Source organism: Panthera tigris, chromosome C2 (genome assembly GCF_018350195.1).
Source record: "Panthera tigris isolate Pti1 chromosome C2, P.tigris_Pti1_mat1.1, whole genome shotgun sequence".
Taxonomy (NCBI): Eukaryota; Metazoa; Chordata; class Mammalia; order Carnivora; family Felidae; genus Panthera; species Panthera tigris.
Window position 1 is genome coordinate 105,764,413 of NC_056668.1, and position 22,987 is coordinate 105,787,399.

The 22,987-nt window shown below is 37.0% G+C and overlaps 1 protein-coding gene across 1 annotated transcript in view; it reads right to left on the minus strand.

The window, feature by feature from the left end:
* RSRC1 (arginine and serine rich coiled-coil 1) overlaps positions 1-22,987 on the minus strand; it is a 253,796-nt gene that overhangs the window by 229,666 nt on the left and 1,143 nt on the right. The window contains exons 2-3 of the mRNA XM_042956775.1: positions 9,820-10,015; positions 8,921-9,046 (exon numbers count right to left, since the gene is read on the minus strand). Coding sequence (XP_042812709.1) covers positions 8,921-9,046; positions 9,820-10,013 — 320 coding nt within the window. The 5' untranslated portion in view covers positions 10,014-10,015. The remainder of the gene's footprint in view (positions 1-8,920; positions 9,047-9,819; positions 10,016-22,987) is intronic.

Sequence of the window (22,987 nt, forward strand, 5' to 3'; positions counted from 1 at the left end):
ATCTGTCATGAACACAGATGAAAAAATCCTCAACAAAATACTAGCAAACCAAATCCAACAATACATGCAAAAATCATGCACCATTATCAAGTGAGATTTATTCCCGGGATGCAAGCGTAGTTCAATATTCACAAATCAATCAATGTGATACACACATTATCAAGAAAAAGAATAAAAACCATATGATCATCACAACAGCTGCAGAAAAAGCATCTGACAAAGTACAACATCCATTCGTGATAAAAACCCTCAACAAAACAGGTTTAGAGAGAATGTACCTCAACATAAGAAAGGCCATATATGAAAAACCACAGCTAACATCATACTGAGTGGTGAAAAACTGAGAGCTTGTCCCTTAATATTAGGAACAAGAAAAGTATGTCCACTCTTAACACTTTTATTCAATATAGTAGTGGAAGTACCAGCCATGGCAATCAAAAAAAGAAATAAAAGGCATCCAAATTGGTAAGGAAGAAGTAAAACTGCCACACTATTTGCAGAGGATGATATTAGATATAAAAAACCCTAAAGACTCCACCCCAAAACTACCAGAACTAATGTGAATTTAGTAAAAGCCTCAGGATGCAAATTTAATATATAGAAATCTGTTGCATTTCTATACGCTAATCATGAAGTAGCAGAAAGAAATTAAGAAAACAATCCCATCTGCAGTTGCACCAAAAAGTGTAAAATACTGGGGCGCCTGGGTGGCTAAGTCGGTTAAGCGGCCGACTTCAGCTCAGGTCATGATCTCATAGTCCATGAGTTTGAGCCCCGCATCGGGCTCTGTGCTGACAGCTCAGAGCCTGGAGCCTGTTTCAGATTCTGTGTCTCCTTCTCTCTGACCCTCCCCCATTCATGCTCTGTGTCTCTGTCTCAAAAAAGAAATAAACGTTAAAAAAAATTAAAAAAAAAAAAAAAAAGTATAAAATACCTAGGAATAGACTTAACTAAAGAGAAAGACCTGTACTCTGAAAACTATAAAACACTGATGAAAGACACTGAAGATGACACAAATGAATGGAAAGACATTTCATGCTCATGGACTGGAAGAACAAATATTGTTAAAATGTCCATACTACCCAAAACAATCAACTGATTTAATGCAATCCCTATCAAAATACCAACAACAGGGGCACCTCAGTGACTCAGTAGGTTAAGCAGCTGCCTTCAGCTCAGGTCATGATCTCGCGGTTCATGGGTTTGAGCCCTACATTGGGCTCTCTGCTGTCTGTGTGGAGCCCGCTTTGAATCCTCTGTCTCCCTTTCTCTCTGCCCCTCCCCGACTTGTTCTCTGTCTCTCTCTCTTTCAAAAATAAATAAATAAAACTTTATTTAAAAAAACATTTTTCATAGAACTAGAACAAACAATCCTAAAATTTTCAAGGAACCACAAAAGACCCCAAAAAGTCAAAGCAATCTTGAGAAAAAAAAAAAAAAAAAAAGCTGGAGGTATCATAATTCCTGATTTCAAAATACACTACAAAACTATAGTAATCAAAACAGTACTAGCACAAAATCAGACACAAAGACCAGCGGAACAGAATAGAGAGCCCAGAAATAAACCCATGTTTATATGGTTTAAGCTAGGAAAAGGGAGGCAAGAATATACAATGAGAAAAAAGTCTTTTCAACAATTGGTGCTGGGAAAACTGGATAGCTACAGGCAAAGGAATGAAACTGGACCACTTTCTTACACTATGTACAAAAATAAAAAATAAACTCAAAATGTATTAAAAACCTAAATGTGAGACCTGAAACCATAAAACTCCTACAAGAAAACACAGGCAATAATGTGACATCAGCCTTAGCAATATTTTTCTAGATATGTCTCTTCAGGCAAGGGAAACAAAAGCAAAAATAAACTTTTGGGACTACACCAAAATACAAAGCTTTTGCACTGTGAAGGAAACCATCAACAAACAGAAACCTACTGAATGAGAGAAGATATTTGCAAATAATATATTTGGTAAGAGGTAATATTCAAAATCTACAAAGAACTTTTATAACTCAACACCAAAAAAACCCCCACAAATAATCCAATTAAAAAATGGGCAGAAGACTCAAATAGATCGTTTTCTAAAAATGAAGATATACAGATGGCCAACAGACACATGAAAAGATGCTCAAAATCACTAATCATTAGAGAAATGCAAATCAAAACCACATTAAGATATCACTTCACACCTGGTCAGAATGGCCAGAATCAAAAAAACGAGAAATAAGTGTTGGCAAGGATGCAGAGAAAAGGAAGCCCTCATGCACTGTGGCTGGGAATGCAAACTAGTGCAGTCACTGTGGAAAACTGTATGCTATTGCCTCAAAAAATTAAAAATAAAAATACTATGCATATGTAGATTTATACACATATATACATACATACACACACACAATAGAGTATTGCTCAGCCATAAAAAAAGAATGAGATCTTGCCATTTGCAAGACGTAGATAGTATTATGCTAAGTGAAATAAGTCAAAGACAAATACCATATGAGGACAAGTGGGAGATACAGGTGGAATGAATATTTCACAGGGATGAGAGGTACAGCATAGGGAACACAGTGAACAGTACTGTAATCGCACTGTATAGTGACAAATGAAAGATAACATTTATGGTGAACTTAGCAGAACACACAACTTGTCAAATCACTATGTTGTACACTTAACACTAATGTAACATGGTGTGTAAAAACACACACACACTGCTTTGTAAAGGAAAAGGCACAATAAATGCTGAGGTAATAAAAAAAAAGAAGAAGAAGAAATGGGCAAGATTTATCTGACAAAAACTTTAAAACACTCCTGAATTATAAAAAACCTGCCTACAACAAATGAAAAACCATCCCTTTCCTCTTAGAACAACTCAACATGATAAAGATGTCAGGTCTCCATAATTCATAAGTTTAATAAAATCTCAATAAAGACACCAAAAGCTTTTTTAATGGACCTAAATGAGTTAATTTCAAAGTTTGTGTGAAAAAAATAGGCAGTTCACATGAAAGTAATAGCCAGGAGAACACCGAAAATGAAAAGTTAAAAGTCAAAGGAGGACTTAGCCCTATCCAACATTAAAGTATACTATACAGTTTCTATACTTAGCAGTGTGGTACCAGTGCATAAATGAACAAGCAGGCTGCTGGAATATGCATAAAGTCAAAGAAAAAAAAAAGACGTAAGTAGTAATGAAATTGAGTACATCAATAAAAGGGGTATCACAAATCACTGGGGCAAAGATGGACTTTTTAATAAATGGTGATGTGACAACAGCCAACTGAAAAAAGAAAACAATAGATCCTGGGGATGCAAGCTGGTGCAGCCACTCTGGAAAACAGTATGGAGGTTCCTCAAAAAACTAAAAATAGAACTACCCTATGACCCAGCAATGGCACTACTAGGCATTTATCCAAGGGATACAGGTGTGCTGTTTCAAAGGGACACATGCACTGCCATGTTTATAGCAGCTCTATCAACAATAGCCAAAGTATATGGAAAGAGCCCAAATGTCCATCAATGGATGAGTGGATAAAGAAGATGTGGTGTATGTATACAATGGAGTACTACTCGGCAATCAAAAAGAATGAAATGTTGTCATTTGCAACTACATGGATGGAACTGGAGGGTATCATGCTAAGTGAAATTAGTCAGAGAAAGACAAAAATCATATGATTTCATTCACATGAGGAGTTTAAGAGACAAAACAGGTGAACATAAGGGAAGAGAAACAAAAATAATATAAGAACAGGGAAGGGGACAAAACATAAGAGAGTCATAAACATGGAGAACAAACTGAGGGTTATGGGAGGGGTTGTCGGAGGGGGGATGGGCTAAATGGGTAAGGGGCACTAAGGAATCTACTCCTGAAATCATTGTTGCACTATATGCAAACTAATTTGGATGTAAATTAAAAAAATAATAATAATAAAACAAATTAAAATTAAAATAAATAAATAAAAACAATAGATCCATACCTCATATCATTGACAAGAACAAATCCAAATATATAAAAGACATAAATGTAAAAAATGAAATAAACAAGACACATCAGTGAACTCCTATCTGGGTATAAGGAATGAAGTTCTCTATATTCTGAAGGTAAGGAAAGATGCATTGAGAGAAGAGTGATAAATCTGACCACATAAAAACGCTTCAGCATGGCCAAGAAGTAGCATGAACAAAATCAAAAGACAACTGAAAAACTAAGAGAAAATATTTGCCCTATTTATTACAGCTAAAGGGTTGATTATCTAGTAACTCTTTAAAATTAAAGGAAAAAAATATCAAAAACCCAAAAGACATGAAGAGAAAATTTGCACACAAAAAAGACAGAAAAATGGCCCTCAAACATAAAAAAAGATGTTCAACACTTATGATAAAAAGAAATGAAAACCAAAACTACATTACAATACCATTTTTCATTTATCACACTGGCAAATATTTAAATATGCCAACATATTCTATTGATGAGTCTGTTGGGAAACAGGACTCTTACATACTACTGACAGTTTTATTTATTTACTTTATGACAGAGAGAGACAGAGAAACCCAAGCAGCCTTCTCACTGTCAGCCCAGAGCCCAACGCATGGCTTAAACCCATGAACCACCCACAAACCGCAAGATTATGACCTGAGCCAAAATCAGACACTTAACTGACTGAGCCACCCAGGCACCCCAGGATTTTAGCAATTTCTATCAAAACTACAAACTTATTTATCTTTTCATCTGGCAATCCGATTTGTAGGAGTTTCCCCTAAAAATATACCTCCAACAATATAAAAATTCTCATGTACAAGGTTATCTATGGCAGCTTTTTAGTAACTGCAAAATATAGGAAGTATCCTTAATGTCCATATGTAGAAGATAGACTAAACAAATTATGATAGAGCCACACAATGAGCAACTAAGCAGCCATGAAAAAATGAATAAGATTACTATTAAGTGACATGGAGTGCTTTCCAAGATATACTAGTAAACAAAAAGACCAAAGTACAAAAGAATATCTATAGTATACCATGGATATACTACCACTTTGTTTAAAAACAAACAGAGGAGTGGTGCCTGGATAGCTCAGTCAGTTAAGCACCCAACTCTTGGTTTCAGTTCAGGTCATGATTCAAGGGTCGTGGAATTGAGCCCGGCATTGGGCTCCACACCGACCATGGAACCTGCTTAAGATTCTCTCTTCCTCTCCCTCTGCCCCTTCCCTGTCTCAGGCGTGCGATTTACACACATGCACACACACACTCTTGCTCTCTTTAAAAAAAAAAAAAAAAAAAGGAAAACCTAAAATACAAATAGAATTAGTTACCTATGGAGTGGTTAGAAACAAGATACAAGGGAGAAAGGGGAGTGGTATTTCTCTGCATATGCCTTTTTAGTATAGTACTATCTGTTAGAACCATATTAATATTTCACGTACTAAAAGAAAGGGAGAGACAAATAAAATTTTAAAATGTAGCAGGATAAAAAAAACTTGAAATATAAACAAAAACAAACAAATCTACCTCTTTGAAGAAACTAACCATAATGAAGTGGAGAAGAGAACTATATACCCCCACAGTAAAGATAAAAAGTAGCACAAAAAATATTAACCCTAGTTTGTAAGTTTGTTTTTTTACAGTGGTATGTATCAGCAATTCTAAAAGTACTTTCTGTGTATTCTGGAATGAGGAAATAAACATACAGTGAATAACAGGAGCAGATCCCTCACTGTCGCAAAAGGAAGTGAAATATGTCACAACTTGAGTATTTTGAGAACATAAAAATTATATCAAAAAGCTGGGGTGCCTGGGTAGCTCAGTCAGTTAAGCGTCTGACTTCGGCTCAGGTCATGATCTCAGTTTGTGAGTTTGAGCCCTCATAGGGCTTGCTGTTGTCAGTGCAGAACTTGCTTCAAATCCTCTGCCCACACCCCAACTCTCACATACTTTCTCTCTCAAAAATAAACAAACATTAAAAACAATTATATTAAAAAGCATAATCACCTAATTACTCTGTAACTCATCCATGGAAACCACAACAAACTTCACACATTTGACTTCCCCCTGCCATCCCTCAGAACATGCTTCATCTTTCAATTACTTTTTACATGTGTAACAAGTTTTCTGGAAGTATCTGACTTACCATGACTGAAATCATTCATTTCTATTAAAAAGCACAGAGACCATTAACAACACATCTTTGCTTTAGAATTCTATTTTTTTCTTTGAAAAACTGACTACTTTCATCTTTTGTTTAAAATATAGCCTTGATTACCCATGCTGTTCAAGGAATGAGTTGTTCAATTTTCTTGTTAAACCAAGATTAAACTCATTTAGTTCAAATATTTTGAAAAATTCTTAAAATATATTCTTAAAATAGTATGTGCATAGGACATAGATAATGTACTTTCCCAAAATTTAAGACTTTTCAGTGACTCCACAGATTATTTAGTTATTATAGTTAAATGCCAAAGTGTCAATCCAAGAGGCTGAAAAGTTGTTCTGAATAAACCTCTGAACTTGTTTTCTGATATACAAAATAAAGGTATTACGACGCATGATACCCTGATTCAGTTACAAAACTCAAATTTCTAAATGCATATGTGCTAGTTTGTGGTTGACTAGACATCACTGCTATTGTTTTTAAAGTCTTCCTTGCATTGCAAAGGAAATTACAGACCCCCCTATGGAGATAGGTGTAGGTAGATAATTGGGCAGAAAAACACCTTCCAGGTGAATGGTTTCTTGACAGCCACCCACTTTGGTGCTACCAACTGAGAGAGTACTTAAAATTTCCAGTGACTTCTGAGCAAACAACCAGCTGCCATGCTTCAAGCTAAAATAATCAGTGACAGTTCTCCCTAATTCCCTGAATCCTTCCAAAGGTTACAAAAGTTTCTTATGTTAAAACCCTAATGCTTGAAATCAAACTCTAAATGACTGATGCACGTGAAAATATATGGAAGTATATGTGAAAATATAAACTAAAAAAGACCATAGAAAACATGAATTATTATTTTTGTTCCCAATGATGGGAAATTTCAATTGAAGCTGTTTTCTGGTAATCAGACTCTTTAGACAAATCAATACATCCAAAAAAACAGCTTTCCTTCTCCAAATCAATAAAACAATAAAACTTTTTCTTGCTACAAAACCCAGCTCTCTACCTAACTTCATTTCCCCATTTAATCATTCATTCAAATCAAGACATGTTTACCAAGCAAGGCATTTTGCTAGGTAATAAGAGGGTGCCACTGCAAGAGTTTACAATATGTGAGAATAACAAAAACATAATATTCAAAATAGAATTGTTACAAATCAGGAGCCACAGGTGATGGTGGGTCAAGAAAGGAGGGATTAAATTTAACTTGGGAGTGAAAAGGTAAAAAAATCAAAAAAGGACTGAGAAATAATTAAAGGTTAAATAGAACCAAGCATTAAAGGATAGAAAGATTTCTCAAAATAAAGATATGCAAGAAAGCCGAAGAGCATACTCAAAGAAACAAAGCTAGCAACTCAGGGACATGTATGAAAAAAAAGGGGGGCGCCTGGGTGGCGCAGTCGGTTAAGCGTCCGACTTCAACCAGGTCACGATCTCGCGGTCCGTGAGTTCGAGCCCCGCGTCAGGCTCTGGGCTGATGGCTCGGAGCCTGGAGCCTGTTTCAGATTCTGTGTCTCCCTCTCTCTCTGCCCCTCCCCCGTTCATGCTCTGTCTCTCTCTGTCCCAAAAATAAATAAAAAACGTTGAAAAAAAAATAAAATTAAATTAAAAAAAAAAGGTATGTAACACAAAGTGGCTTATCCATAGAGTATAACAGAGGAGAAGAGGCTGAGGCCAAATAACACAAGGCCAGAAAGCTAAATATTTGAACTTTACTGCTATTAACCAACTTCAGATTCATACAACTTACAAAATTTCATGCCTAGGTAACAAAACCAGGCTGTTAATATATCCCTAAAACTAGAGCCTAATACTAGTATGAAGAACTAAGCAGAGAAAAGAAAATGGTCTGCCTAAAATGCTGTTTTTATCCTAACATTCTTCTGCTCAAAAACCCTCAATAATTTCTGAATGCCTATTTTTATCAAGTCTGTCAATACCATAGTCCCCATCCTACTTAACCAAATTTTCTGCCATTGCCCAAATGTACAACTGTCTCCAGACAGGCTATTCTCTGTATTATTGGCCCTTGAGCACAGCCAGAAAACACAGGTGGAATATTAGACTGTGTATTAATGTATTAGTCTAGCTGTGTATTAGTCTGTTCCAACTGCTATAACAAACTAATGTCCAGCAGACTGGACAGCTTAAACAACAGAAATTTATTTCTCACAGTTCTGGAGGCTATTATAATTCTAAAATGAAGATGCCAGCTAATTTGGTTACTGGTAAGGGCTGTCTTCCTGGCTTACAAATATCCACCTTTTCACTGTGTCTTCACGTGGCCTTTCCTCTGAGTGCATACTCAGAGAAAGAAAAAGATCTCTCTCTTCCTCTTCTTTTAAGGCCATGTGAAGATACATGTATCCCTACAGGATTAAGCTCTACCCTATGACCTCATTTAACCTTAATTACCTCCATAAAGACCCTTTCTTCAAATATAGCTATGTTGAGGGTTAGGGCATCAATATACGAATTTACAGGAGACACAAACTCATTCTATAACACACTGAGGCAAGATCTTGAAAAATTCTAGCTTCTTCTCTTACATTCTTCAAAAATGTCCTCCATCGTGTGAAAAAGCCCTGTCCTGCCTACTAGAGAATGAGAAGCCAGTGAGGATGAGTGACCCCAGGTGAAATTAGCAGAACCGTCAGCTGAGCTCAGTCAAAATCATAAAATCATGAAAACATAAATGACTGTTGCTTTAGATCACTAAATTTGGAAACAGTCTGTTACAAATAGCTTTGTAACAGCGATAAATATCTACTACAGCATACCTTCTTGTTCTGCTTTTTGACCTAGATCTCTGAACTCTATAGGATTTCCCTCGACCCCTTGAACGACTTCGACTTCGTTTTCTTCGAGAGCCATACGAAGAGCTACTGCTTGATCGATGCCTGCGTCTGAAATAAAATATAATCAAGTGTCATTGCTATAAAAAAAATTTTACAGGCATTAGACAGAAATCTTCTAGATTCTAAAGAATCGTCTCATTTTTACTACTTCTCACTCTTTCCTAGAAGCAAATAGAGATAAAATGTTATTCCTCTTTAACAGTCAGATGACTGATGCATAGTTTAGTGATTGGATCCAGCTACTAATTAACACGTTAGGGGTCCTCAGCAGTATACAATCCTTCCAAATATTATCAGACGATATTTCATGAGAACTACACCAGTTTATATCTACATGTCTACAAAGAACAGACAAAGGACAGACACTAGACCCATGGATTGGGCCTGGCAAAAAGGAAAACCTTTGGGAGAATAAAGGGTTGGGCCAAATGGGTGAAAGGGAAAGGGAGATACAGGCTTCCAGTCATGAAACGAGTAAGGCACAGGAATAAAAAGCAGAGCATAAGGAATATAGTCAATGATATTACAATAGCAAGGTAATGGAACAGAGGGTAGCTATACTTGTGGTGAACACAGAATAATGCATAAACCTATCAAGTCACAAAATTGTACACCTGAAACTAATGTAGCATACTCAAAATAAAAACTAAAAAAAATTTTAAAAAACTTTTGGGTTGGCACTTAACCCTCATAAATATATAACTTCTAAAAGAAAAGATGTTTTACCCAAAATATTGAAAGTTTTTTTGACCCCAAAAAAACATATGAATACTAAAGAATGCTACTCTCATTACTAAATAAGTAAAAATTATAAAAATTACCTTCTATCATATGAATGAGAGCGAGGCTGAAGATCTCTGGACCAAGATCTTGACTTTGACCTTGATTTCCTTCCACCTTTCTTTCGGCTATATGTTCTACTATCTGAAGAACTACTTGAAGATGACCGTCTACGGTGTTTCTTTTTTCTCTTGCTTCTGCTTTCTTCTTCAGTATCTGATGACCGGCGTCCCATTTCTGTAAGTGTAAATTCAAAGAAAATTTTTTCTAGCATAATGGCACAATGGATGAAATTTAACATAATAATATTTGTAGAACTTTGTAAAAATTTAAAAAGTCTTAAAGTAAAATTTTAAATGTACCTGGCACTTTGACAAGACATGAGAAGTAGCTCTAGTATAGTCTTCAAGAATTATCAATTGTTTTTACAATTTATGAACAATTTAAATTTGTCCATAATTTTTTCAAAACTCTCTCTAAAGAGTCAATTCTGAGAACGGGATACGAATATAAATTATTATAAATTTTCTTATATTTTAAGTTGCACTTATCAATTATACGCTATCTGAGTTAGGGACAACCATTAATCCTTGCACATTCCCTAAAGATAAAAAATATTTTACTACCTTTTATAGTTACATTTTCCTAACTAAAAATACTAAATTTTTAAATGGATAAAACCTCATTAGTTATCAACAAAGTACAAACTGAAACAATGCAAAGTACTAACGTTGATGAGGTTATTGTTAAGTCAGTCAACTCTGCATACTGCTAATTCCTATATAAAGTGATGGTATAAATCCTTCTAGAATGCAATTAAGCAGTAAAAAAAAAAAAAAAAAAAAAGAGTCATTAAAATGTTTTTTTTTTGACAAAGCAATCCTACTTCTAAGAATATATCTGCAAAGTTTTTCTTAAAAGGAAGATATATTCATGAAGATATTCATTATAGCATTATTAAAACCATATCTCCAGAGACTATACTTTAACAAAATATGTACATATGAGTAAGAGCAAAAATGAAAATAATTGATAATATTTAAGCGATGAAACTGGGTAACTGTTTTTATTTTACACTATTTTCTATATGGCTATAGTAATGTTTGTATATTTAGTAAGCAAAAGAGAAAAAATACAGAAATACAACTTTTTTATTCTTAAGAATTAACTTAGTTGAGGGGCGCCTGGGTAGCTCAGTCGGTTGGGCATTCGACTTCTGGCCCAGGTCACGATCCCACACTTTGCAGGTTGAAGCTCCACATCCAGCTCTGTGCTCACAGCTCAGAGCCTGGAGCCTGCTTCAGATTCTGTGTCTCCCTCTCTCTGCCCCTCCCTTGCTTGCACTCTGTCTCTCTGTCTCCCAAAAATAAATAAATATTTTTTAAAAATTAAAAAATAAAAAAACAATTAACTTAGTTGAGGGGCACCTGGGTGGCTCAGTCAGTTAAGGGTCCGACTTTGGCTCAGGTCATGATCTCACAGTTCATGAGTTCGAGCCCCACGTCGGGCTCTGTGCTGTCAGCTCAGTGCCTGGAGCCTGCTTCAGATTGTGTCTCCCTTTCTCTCTGCCTCTCCCCGACTCACACTCGGTCTCTGTCTCTCAAAAATTAATAAATGTTAAAAAAAATTAAAGAATTAACTTAGTTGATAAGAAGCTTCCTGTCTTAAATTCAGCCTTTAGTCTCACACACAATCTCATTTATTTTACTAAAATAGTTATTAGCTATCTTTCAGTGTCACATAAAAACAAGATCCATCCTATGTGATGGTTAAGATAAACAGTTAATGGAGCAGATAAATAAATCTCATAATTCCCTTTAATATTTATTCAAAATAAGTTAATAACATTACTATGAACAAAGCACTGTGTTAAATTACAGCTTTGTTTTCAGAATGGTCAGGAGAGCCATCCCCTCCCTGACTCTAACACAATACCACCTGAAAGTTGAAAATCACAATACCACTTGAAAATCGCTGTCAGGACTAATTCAAAACATCAAGCTATTTACCTAGGGCCAGAATTAGACTTTAAATATAGTTCTGAACCTCCAAGTTGTTCATAGTTCTAGTATTTTACAGTTAAAATATTGGGAAGACTTGGTTTTGAAACTTTCAGTAAATCACTTGTAAATCAAAGCCAGTTTCCTCACTGAAAAATGAAATTGCACTGGCTAACGATCATCATGACCCTTTCCAGCTTCCAAATACTATAATTATGAAAGTATACATATATAGACTGTATAAATGTACACATATACACACTTAAATATCCACATATACATATCCATTATATATAACATGTAACCAAGTCTGTGTGTGTATGTGTATTTTCACTAAAGAATGTTACATAATTGCATGATAACAATCACCTAAGTCTTCCTATTTCCTGTTTTTTTCTTTCTTGTTTTCATCCTTAGACAGTTAATGACGTTTCTTTGCCCACAAATAACCATTTAAATTAAGATGAGTTTTTATGATAATCTTATCTGGTTAAAAAAATACTAAAATGAGAGTGAAAGGATAAAGAAGTACAAATTCACAAGGATAAAGAGACTAGAAGAGAAAACAACAGGAACAGTAGACAAGATATGTCAATAAATTTTTAGTAAATGAAAACCAGATGGAGAATTTAGAGCTAAGAAAGTTGAATATCAAGCAACTGCAGAGAATTCCAACAAGAGAAAGGCCAATTCACGTAGCAAAAATCAGAAAGGGTCAAGAATTTGAGACACCAGATACCAGAGCAGGCACAATGGGTCATGAGACTAAAATACAGAGAATTAGTTGAAAATGTAAAAGAAGTAATCTCCCAGGTCCTCCCCCATCCAAACCAGGTAAGTAACTACTCCTCTCCAGTCCCGGCAGGAAAGATGGTCTATTTTAGGAAAATGATGAAACAATGAAGCACCAGGTCCAGGGTAAAAGAGGGCAGAAAGATGCTAAACTTAAAGATGCCAAAGTTAAAGGAAAATGAAGGTTTATAATCTAATGGTAAATACTGCAGCACTCAGTGTACTTGGATCCAAGAATTCTGGCAGAAGATTCTTTACAAAAACTGATAGGTAGCCAAAAAAAGGTAAATAAATATTTGAAGGTCCTCTGAAAAAAAGGCCAGGCCCTTACCCAATCACCCTTTAACCAAACCCACCAGTTAACAAGTCCAAACCTTAAACGATAAACTTTTCTCTGTAACCTTTTTTGTTGTTAACCTTTTAGTGATTATACAACAAAAGATAACCAATCACATGATGAAAGCCTTCATCATAAGAGACAGAACCAAAACAAAAAGAAAAAAAAGCAACTTTTAGTAAACAGGGAACATGCAGAAAAAAATCAGTTAATATCCTCAGAAACATATGAGAAGATGATCCCGCAAACAATAGGAGGAACATCCAAAGAACAGGAAAGCTTGAAATTCAAACAAATGATAATTTGTAATAAAAAATACAATAGTGTAGGGGCTCCTGGGTGGCTCAGTTGGTTGAGCGTCAGACTCTTGATTTCCGCTCAGGTCATAATCCCAGGGTCATGGGATGGATCCCAGCATAGGGCTGGAGCCTACGTAAGATTCTCTTTCTCTCTCCCCCTTTGCCCCTCTCCCCTGCTCATGTGCACACATGCTCTCACTCTGTGTCTAAAATAAAAACAACAACAAAAACAAATCAACAGGGTTAGAAGATAAGGTCAAAGGACTTGAAGAAAGTAGAAAGAAAAAAAATAGGAGGTGGGTGCCTGGCTGGCTCAGTCTGCAGGGCATGTGACTCGATCTCAGGGTTTTAAGTTTGAGTCCCACACTGGATGTAGAAATTACTTAAAAATAAAATATTAAAGGGGCGCCTGGGTGGCCCAGTCGGTTGAGCGTCCAACTTCAGTTCAGGTCATGATCTCGCAGTTCGTGGGTTCAAGCCCCACGTCGGGCTCTGTGTGGACAGCTCAGAGCCTGGAGCCTGCTTTGGATTCTGTGTCTCCCTCCCTCTGCCCCTTCTCCGCTCATGCTCTCTCTCTGTCTCTCAAAAATGAATAAACGTTAAAAAAATTAAAAGAAAAAAAAAAGGAAATAAAAGAGGATCAATCCAGAAAGTTGGATTTCCAATGAATATGCATTCCATAAAAAAAAAAAGGAGGGGGATAAAAGAGATAAAAATATCCAAAGAATAATTCAAAAGAATTTCCAGAATTGAAAGACATTGCTTTAAATCCCCAGCACAATGAAGTAATAAAAGACATACACCAGATATATCTCAGAAAAATTCAGACACCAGCCATATATAGAAGATCCTAGAAACTTCCAAAGAGAAATAAATGGGGGGAATCACAAAGGACTTCTCAACAGCAACACAGAAAACAAAAAGCACTTGCCTTCACAAATCTAAGTGAAAATGATTTTCAACCTGTCTATATTAAGACCCAATCACTGATGTAATAACAGATCAGAATAAAGACACTTTCAAATATGCAGTCTCAAAACTATACCTTGCACTCACCCTTTCTTAGGAAGCTACTAAACGATGTGCTCCACCAAAAGTAGAGAGTAAACCAACAAAGATGACCCAGATTCAAGAAAAAAAAAAGAAAAAGAAAAAAAAAAAAAAAAAAAAAAAAAATCTAACACTAGACACAGGTGAAAAGTCCCAGGATGATTACAGGCCTAGGTATAAGAGATATATCAATGAGCAAGTGACAAAAATCCTTGCCCACTATAATAGCAATTCTCAAAATGGAGTTAGTAGACCTTTGCAGGTCCCTAAGACCCTTTCGGGGATCCAAGAAGTCAAAACTATTTTCATTAGAATATTGAAACATGATTTCCCTTTTTCACTGTGTTGACTTTTGCACTGATGATGTAAATAAAAGCAATAGTAGGCAAAACTGCTGGAGCCTTAACAAGAATCAAGGCAATGGCATCCAATTGTACTAGTAGTAGTCATTATATTCTTCACTGCAACACACAGTTTAAAAAAAAAAAAAAATTTAAGGCAGTTTCACTTAAGAATGTCCTTGATAAAGCAGTAAAAATCATTAATTTCACTAAATTTCAGGGGTGCCTGGGTGGCTCAGCCAGTTGAGTGTCTGACTTCAGCTCAGGTCATGATCTCACAGTTCGTGGGTTCGATCCCTTCATCAAGCTCTGTGCTGACAGTTCAGAGCCTGGAGCCTGCTTTGGATTCTGTTTCCCTCTCTCTCTGCCCCTCCCCTACTTGCACTCTGTCTCTCTCTCTCTCTCTCAAAAATAAATAAACATTACAAAAAAGTTAAATTTCAACCCTTGAGCACACATCTTTTTAATATTCTGTATGATGAAATGGGAAATACACTTACCTGCTGCTGCATACTAAAGAATAATGGATACCTTGAGAACAAGCATTTGTACAAATGAATTTCAAATTGAACTAGCTTTTGTCATGAAACACCAGTTTTTAAAAAGTTTACTAGAGAATGTGCAAGACAGCGTGCATGAGCAGGGGAGGGGCAGAGAGCAAGAGGGAGAGAGAATCCCAAGCAGGTTCTGTGCTGTCAGCACAGAGCCTGACATGGGATTCAATCTCACCAACTGTGGGATCATGACCTCAGCCAAAACCAAGAGTCAGACGCTTAACCAATTAAAGCCACCCAGGTGCCCTAAGACACTATTTTTTAAAAAACTAACCATGATTATTCAGACTTGAGTATTTGGCAGACATCTTCCCAGAAATGAACGAAGAGTCTTTCACTTCAAGGAAAACTGACATTTGTTGCCAACGATAAAATTTTAGCTCTCAAGCAAAAATTAGAATTTTGGACTTGTATCCACCAAGAGAGACTGACAGCTTCCCAGCTACTAAAGATTTCTCTGATGAGATCAGTAGTGATATTAACAAATGTGAATTTTTAAAAATTACATAATAAGGTAAAAATCTAGAAGATATGCATAACTCAGTGAACCATTATTTTCCCAAAGGCCCACTCATGATGTCACAGAATCCATGACAAAAATCCACTCACAGTGTAAGACAAACCAAAAGATTTTAATGTAAGTCATTGATATGGCTTCAAATATCACATTGCAACCAACCTTAAGGAAACTACTACTTGTCAGGGTGCCTGGGTGGCTCAGTCGGTTGAGAGTCTAGTCTGGCTTTTGGTTTTGGCTCAGATCATGATCTCACAGTTCGTGACTCTGAACCCCACCCCACACCAGGCTCCACACTGACACTGCAGAGCCTGCTTAGGATCTTCTCTCTCAGAGTGAATAAATAAACTTTAAAAAAAAGAAAGAAAAGAAAAGAAAAGAAAAGAAAAGAAAAGAAAAGAAAAGAAAAGAAAAGAAAAGAAAAGAAAAGAAAAAGAAAGAAAGAAAGAAAGAAAGAAAGAAAGAAAGAAAGAAAGAAAAGCAAGAAAAAAGAAACTACTACTTGTCATGTTTTGGTGTGGTATCAAAGAAGTAATTATCTGAAAAGGCTATTAAAATACTTATTTTTCAAATACCGTATCTTTGTGAATCCAGATTTTCTCCCTATACGTTAATCGTAACAACTCATCACAACAGACTAAATGCAGAGGCAGATGTTAAGAATACAACTGTCTTCTATTAAGCCAGACATGAGAGATTTGAAAAATGGAAAATAATGTCACTTTTCTCACTAAGTTTGTTTTGGAAAATACAGTTATTTTTCATATCAAATGTGTTATTTGTTACCATGTAATGGGCTTATTATTTTTACGTGGATTAACATTTCAAAATTTTCTAATTTAATTACTAGTAAGGCAGTATTTATAGATACAGCCCACATAGACAAAAGTTCTTGGAGTTCACCATAATTTTCAAGGGTATAAAGGAATCCAGGGTATGTGGGTGGCTCAATCAGTACAGCATCTGACTCTTGATACCAAGGTCATGAGTTCAAGCCCCACGTTGGGCATGGAGCCTACTTAAACAAATAAACAAATAGAGTTGTAAAGGAATCCTAAAACTAGAAAGTTTGCCATTCTCCACTCTTGCCCAGCTTATTAAGTCCCTATGTAAGGCATAAAGAAGTAGAAAGAACATGACACAGATCTAATTATGTACCTTGCTGTTGACTGCAAAAAAAAGAAAGAGAATAGGAGGTGGGTATAAATTTTCCTTTAATTTCAAACAACATAATGCACCCCAGTAGAAGAATGATTACATTTAACCCAGAAAAGTTAATGAAAGATACAAAATCCTTCCTTAGAGGAACTAAGTAAAAGAAAGTTCAAAAACCATGTCACAAAACTATGAATGTATTTTCAAATAACACATTTACATTTCAGAAAAATTCCACTGAAGTATAATTAATCAAGAGATATCAAAAGCCACTATATTTCTTTATTACAGTTAGCTTCAAATATTTATTCAGAAAAAGTGAACACTAAAAGCAAATAAGAGAGATCCAAAAATTGTCTTCTCTATCAATGACAGGTTCTGAAATCGTACTCACCACCCTAGATATATATACTTACCTCTGGATTTTCATATCATTGGCATATAATTGAAAATACTTACTCATGAGTACTTACTTACTCACGTTACACACTCCTAGTAAGAAAGAATTCTTTATACTTAACTCATCGTTAAGGTACAGTACATGTAAAACACATTAATAACTCTTTCTGATAAGGGCAACAATGAATTGGGCAGAGATCTTTAAGAGTCCCACAAGCTAACAATTTTTCAATCTATCTATAAACAGAAAAGGCAAGTACAGGAACAGAACTCATACAGCTCTTGGTTTTCTGTCTTCCCTCTATTTTCTAGTACTTCCTGGTTGTAGTCTCTTGGTTGTAAACCTTACCCAAATACTCCCACTACAGAACTGAAACCAGGACAGGTAAGGACTACAGCAGGACATCAATTCACAAAAACATCTCATTGTAAAGTTTAAGTGACTAATTGAAGATGTGAAGCCAAGATGTGCTCATTCAAAAGACAGCTCAAGGCATACACAAATAGTTCCTTTGTCTAGTTATTAAAAAAAGTACAAAAAGCAATTAACCTTTTTCAGAAAACATGCAGTTAGAACAAAGATTCCTAGAGGATATGACAGTTTATTTCTCCACCACTCATTCATTAGTATATCAATCTTTTTTATCTTGGACACATGGCAAAAAAAAAAAGAAAAAGAAAGAAAGAAAAGAAAGAAAAAAGAAAAGAACAGGCATGTCAATGGGAAATCCACCTCAAAGACGTAAAGTAAAAAAAAGTAAAAATATCATTTTAGCATAGGAAGAAATCTGCAAGCAAGTACAGAATCATGCAAAAACAGTGAAAAAACTGAGGTAAAATTCTAATTTGAAAGCAAATTAGAAAAAATTCAAAAGCAAAATTCAAAAGAGATACAGAATTGTCAAAACACTCCTCCATTCACAAAAAACTTGCTGACTAGCATCTTTTTTTTTTTTTAAGTTTATTTATTTTGTGAGAGAGAGCATGAGTGGGGAAGAGGCAAAGAGAGAGCATGAGTGGGGAAGAGGCAAAGAGAGAAGGAGAGAGAGAATCCCAAACAGGCTCCATGCTATCAGCATAGAGCCCAACTCGGGCTCAAACCCACCAACAGTGATATCATGACTAGGGCCAAAATCAACAGCCAGAAGCTTAACTGACTGAATCACCCAAGCGCCCCCTAGCACCTCTTTTTTAAAAAAAAACATTATCAGTTATAAATATTTCTCCCCAGTGGTTTGAAAGGCAGAAAATATATCTATACATCTACTGTAACAATCTTACTACACAACTTTTCCAACTCGTAACACAACTCTTTGTTAAGAGTGGTGGAGTTGGTAAGGCCAATCAATAGCTGCCTTTATTTTTTTTTTCTATTTCCAACATTTTTAGCTCTCTTATTGAAGAACATACAGTAGTAAAGTGTTACCACTTAGCAGGAAATCTCCTTTGCCTGCAAAGAAAGTGAATACCTATAGACTCTAAAGCTGGAGGGGATACACAGTTTCCCCACAAGGTTGCACCTATCATATCTGTTCAAATCCTTAAACCTGACAACTCTGCATAACTCTTTCTCTTAGAGCTTTTATGTCTAAGTCCAAAAATGACAGCTGGAATACTGTTTTGTAACGCAAACTATATTTGAATTTATTTGAATACCTAGTACCTAGTCAGCTGAAACTCTAATAGGTTAGTGGTAATTCTGAAAACGCAGTTAACAAAAAATTTAGGCTTGCAATGTACATTTAAAGATATATAACCTCTGAGATAGAAATTACATTAAGGTTGACCTAAAATCATGAGCCGGCAACACGTATAAACAGTGCATTATAACCGCTCACCAAAGTAAACAGAGCTTAAGGGTAGCCATGTGCTCTTACTCTATGACCAGCAGGCCACAAATTCTGAAGTCAAAGAAATAGAAGCGAATAAGGTGAATAGATTCATATGTTAAGAAAGTTAAGTCTATTTCACCTAAGCAAGAGTGCGAGCCAGGAAGGGGGACAGACATTGAAAGAGCAGGTGGATCTAAAGTACCAACAGCAGAGTGAGTGGGGCACAGTGCACCAGGTGGCAGCCTCCCTCTCGTTCCACCCTACCTAGAGCTAGTGACGAAGCACCAACCACACAGAAACCCAAAGCAGTGATCTAGGACCAGGCACTGGGAATGGAGAAGGAGGTGTGGCGGGAGTAGGGGGTGAAGGAGGAATGGGAGGAAGAGCTAGTTAACTCTCCCTCACCACCTCCAGACCAAGGGCCTAGCTTGAGGCCTGCGACCGCACGCAATCCTACAGCCACCCACCACCCAGCACCCACCACCCACAGGCCCCAGCTCGGACCTAAAGGGTCAGAAAGCACCAGGTGCGGGGCGCATGCGTACTGTGCCGCTCAGCACGCCTCGCGGCCGCCACCCAACACCCCCTCCACCCCGACTCCACGCCGCCTTCCCAGCGGACTACGCCAGGCCCCGCGCCGCCTCAAGCCTACCAGGGCCTCGGAAGAGCGCACCCGCAGGCGCCGCCTCCCGGGCTACCGATGCGGGAATCACCTGGGTCCGGGCCTTCGGTCTCAGGCCTCGCGTTGACTTGCAGGCTCCACAGACCTAGAAACGTTCCTTCAAATCTGGGCGCCGCCGGCGTCCTCCGAACTTGCTTCAGTTTAAGCTCACCGCCTTCCTGGTTCCAGCGCCAGGCAGCGTCAGCCGAGCTTTCGAGTGCATCGATGGAGGCTACCAGGAGTTAGAGGAGTGCCGAGGGAGTAGATTGTCACGCCGCCAATTTTTTGTTTGGTGTTGGGTTTGCGTGCTCGCTTATTTGATTTTCTTCCTCCCAAAAGCAATAAAGGTGGAGACGGAAGAGTGTTATTGCCTTAGTAATCGTCGTTATCGTCTTAGATAATCAGTAAACAAATCTGCATCGTAGGAAGTTAATGTTTAAGACACCACACGTAGCAAAATTGGTTATCTCACGCTGGGGGAGGAGGAAACTAGCTTAACGATAATAAATCATGGGTGTGTGTCTGTGTGGAGTCGTGTGTGATTAAACTGTAATGATTTATTTGCAAAAATGCATTAAAATCAGTGTTTCTTCTACCTGAAGGTGAAGGCATTCACAGGTTGGGTGCAAATTAGTTTCTCACATTAAAGTTAACTGGTTAGTGGAGAAATGGGAGAAGGCTGCCCGAGGCAGGGAGAGGAGGTTTCTTCCGAAAGAAATTAAGTGTAATAGGGTTTTATTGTTATTTAAACGAATGGAAATTACAGCGATTCAACATTTTCTGTAACTCACACTACATTATTTATCTGTAATAAACGGTAAGAAAGTGAATAAACTCTTGGCCTTGGTTTGGGTCGACCGTGAGAACAAACTTATAACAACTGATAGATATCGAAGCTACAGTTTTCCGCTGACGATTTGAGAGGGTGAAAATCACTTTCACGAATATATTTCTCATAAATGACTGTACCTTAACTAACCAGTTTTGAGAAGCCGTTTTAAAACTTAACTACTACATTACATGTTTATTTTAAACAATTCAAGAGCTGGGCGGACCCTTGGGGTCCTGAATTTTATTGGAACCTGTGTATCTGTCTGCAGGCTGTCAACTGAACTTTATTCAATGTTTTTTACCAAAACAACATTTTGAAATATCCTGTCTCCAGAAAATATTTTCATCTAATGAAACAACATAATTAAACTTCATGAACATTTATTAGTATATGATTTAAAACCTTGTCGTTGTTGTTTAACTAAACTTCCCTTGGGCCAGTGGGGATCTGTGATGAGACACAGCAGATTTCTCATAGCTCCATCTGGTATCAACACCACTATTCCTAAATATATACAAGGAGTCAATATGCCAGCAAAATCTATGGGAAAATCTATTTGGTGTCTGAGCATTCCCTGTTTACCTTTAAAATGGTCATTTTCCCTCAACCTCAGTAGATGGAATTTAAAAAGTAACTACTGAGTTTCCTAATCCCTTGCCAGACTTCTAGTAGTGGTTATGTTGGGGCTGTTTGCGAATACATTTTTAACACCTCAGTTTCAGAGCCATTTGAGCAAGACATCCATTTAGCTGACCCCATTACTGGTCATTCTGCTAAAAAACCTTAAAAACGGATTTTCATAAAGGATTAAAGTTTTATGGTTATTCCCCTCTGACAATATCAGAATTAAAGTGGTTATAAATAGTAAACCAAGACTAAATGTAAAATCATATTCCTAAATTCATATAACCTTGGAAAACATATTTGAGTCCCTTTTGTAGTGTGATACAACAAATGCAAGCATTCATAATTCCTTAATACCTAAAAAGTATTGCTATTGGAAACTTAAAGATCTTAATTATTTCTCCTAAAAGCAGCAATAGATGTTGTAAGAAGAACAAAAGATAACTTCAGAATTCAAGAGAAAAAAAGGAAAAGTAACATTTCTAAGAAGTATGATTTCCATTTTCCTTAAATTCACTAAATGTGAACATTTTAATCTAAAGAGTAGTATAGTATGACAAAGATACTCTATGTGTATATGTTCTAGAACTGCTAATATATTACATTATAACTGTGTTCTCTTTTTACAAATGATTCAGGTTGCTTTGACTATAGTTCTCAAATTATCTGTTAACTTTGTGTTCACAACCTAACCGATGGGCAGAACTATACATATCAAAGTTCTGTAATTGCTTTTATTTTTACTGAGAGTATCAGATCCAAGAAGATGAACACGTTACCTTTAACATCAGAAGAAAACCTGCACTAATATTCATACTACTTGAAAATGTCCCCCAGCCACGCTTGAAGAGATGTATTTGTTTATGCACTCAAGTAATTACAACTTTCCGTATGTAAATATTCGTGTTATATATATATATATATATATATATATATATATATATATATGTATATATATGGCCACATTACTCATAGCAAGCTTTGTCCTGCACAATATAGACAAATGGCTCAGTAATATAGATGTTCCTTCCACATAACAAACTAATTCGGTGAAAATGGTCCAGGAATAGAATTTTAAGTTGTAGCTTTGACAGAGAGAGAGAGAGAGAGAGAGAGAGAGAGGGAGAGAAACCTTTCTCCCAGTGAACCTCTCTTTTTGAATAGTCCACGATAAATAAAATTAGATGGGAGGGGGGGGTTAAGCAACGTAATTTTTTTTTTCGAACTCCAAGAGGGACAATCATTTGCTTTTCAAAATTAGGAAATTACTGTTGATTTTTAATGTTTCTGGGGATGCTAAAGAAGAACTCCTGTAGTTCATTGTGGGAAGGGTCCGGCTGCAGGGAGTTGTAAGGGAGAAGGGGTCAGGATCCTGAGACCTCAAAGAGAGAACGAAGTCAAACTGTCCTTGACCAGGCGCTAAGGAAACACTTTAAAATGAAATCTGTCAGGGAACAGCTGCTCAGGAAACGTGTTAAATAGGCTGGCCCGAGTTGGGTTTGTCCGTAGAGGTGTCGGCTAGGGCTCTAAGATGCGAGTAGTGGGGTGAATCACAAACTCCCCGGGGCAGGAAGCTTAGTAAAGATCCAGGCTCAGCTCTCGCTGCAGGCCGGGAAGCCCCTATAGGGAGCCGCGCGGGTCTGGGACGCTGTAGACGACCGTGACCCTGAGCAAGCTTGTGAACACAGGTTGCCGGACTGTGTGGGTGGGAGGGTGGGTGAGGAGCGGGGGTGTAGGATTGGGACACAGAGTCAGGATACGGAACTGGTGTGCCCGGCGCCTAACGCTGGTCAAGGAAGCCCGGCTGCAAGGCGGG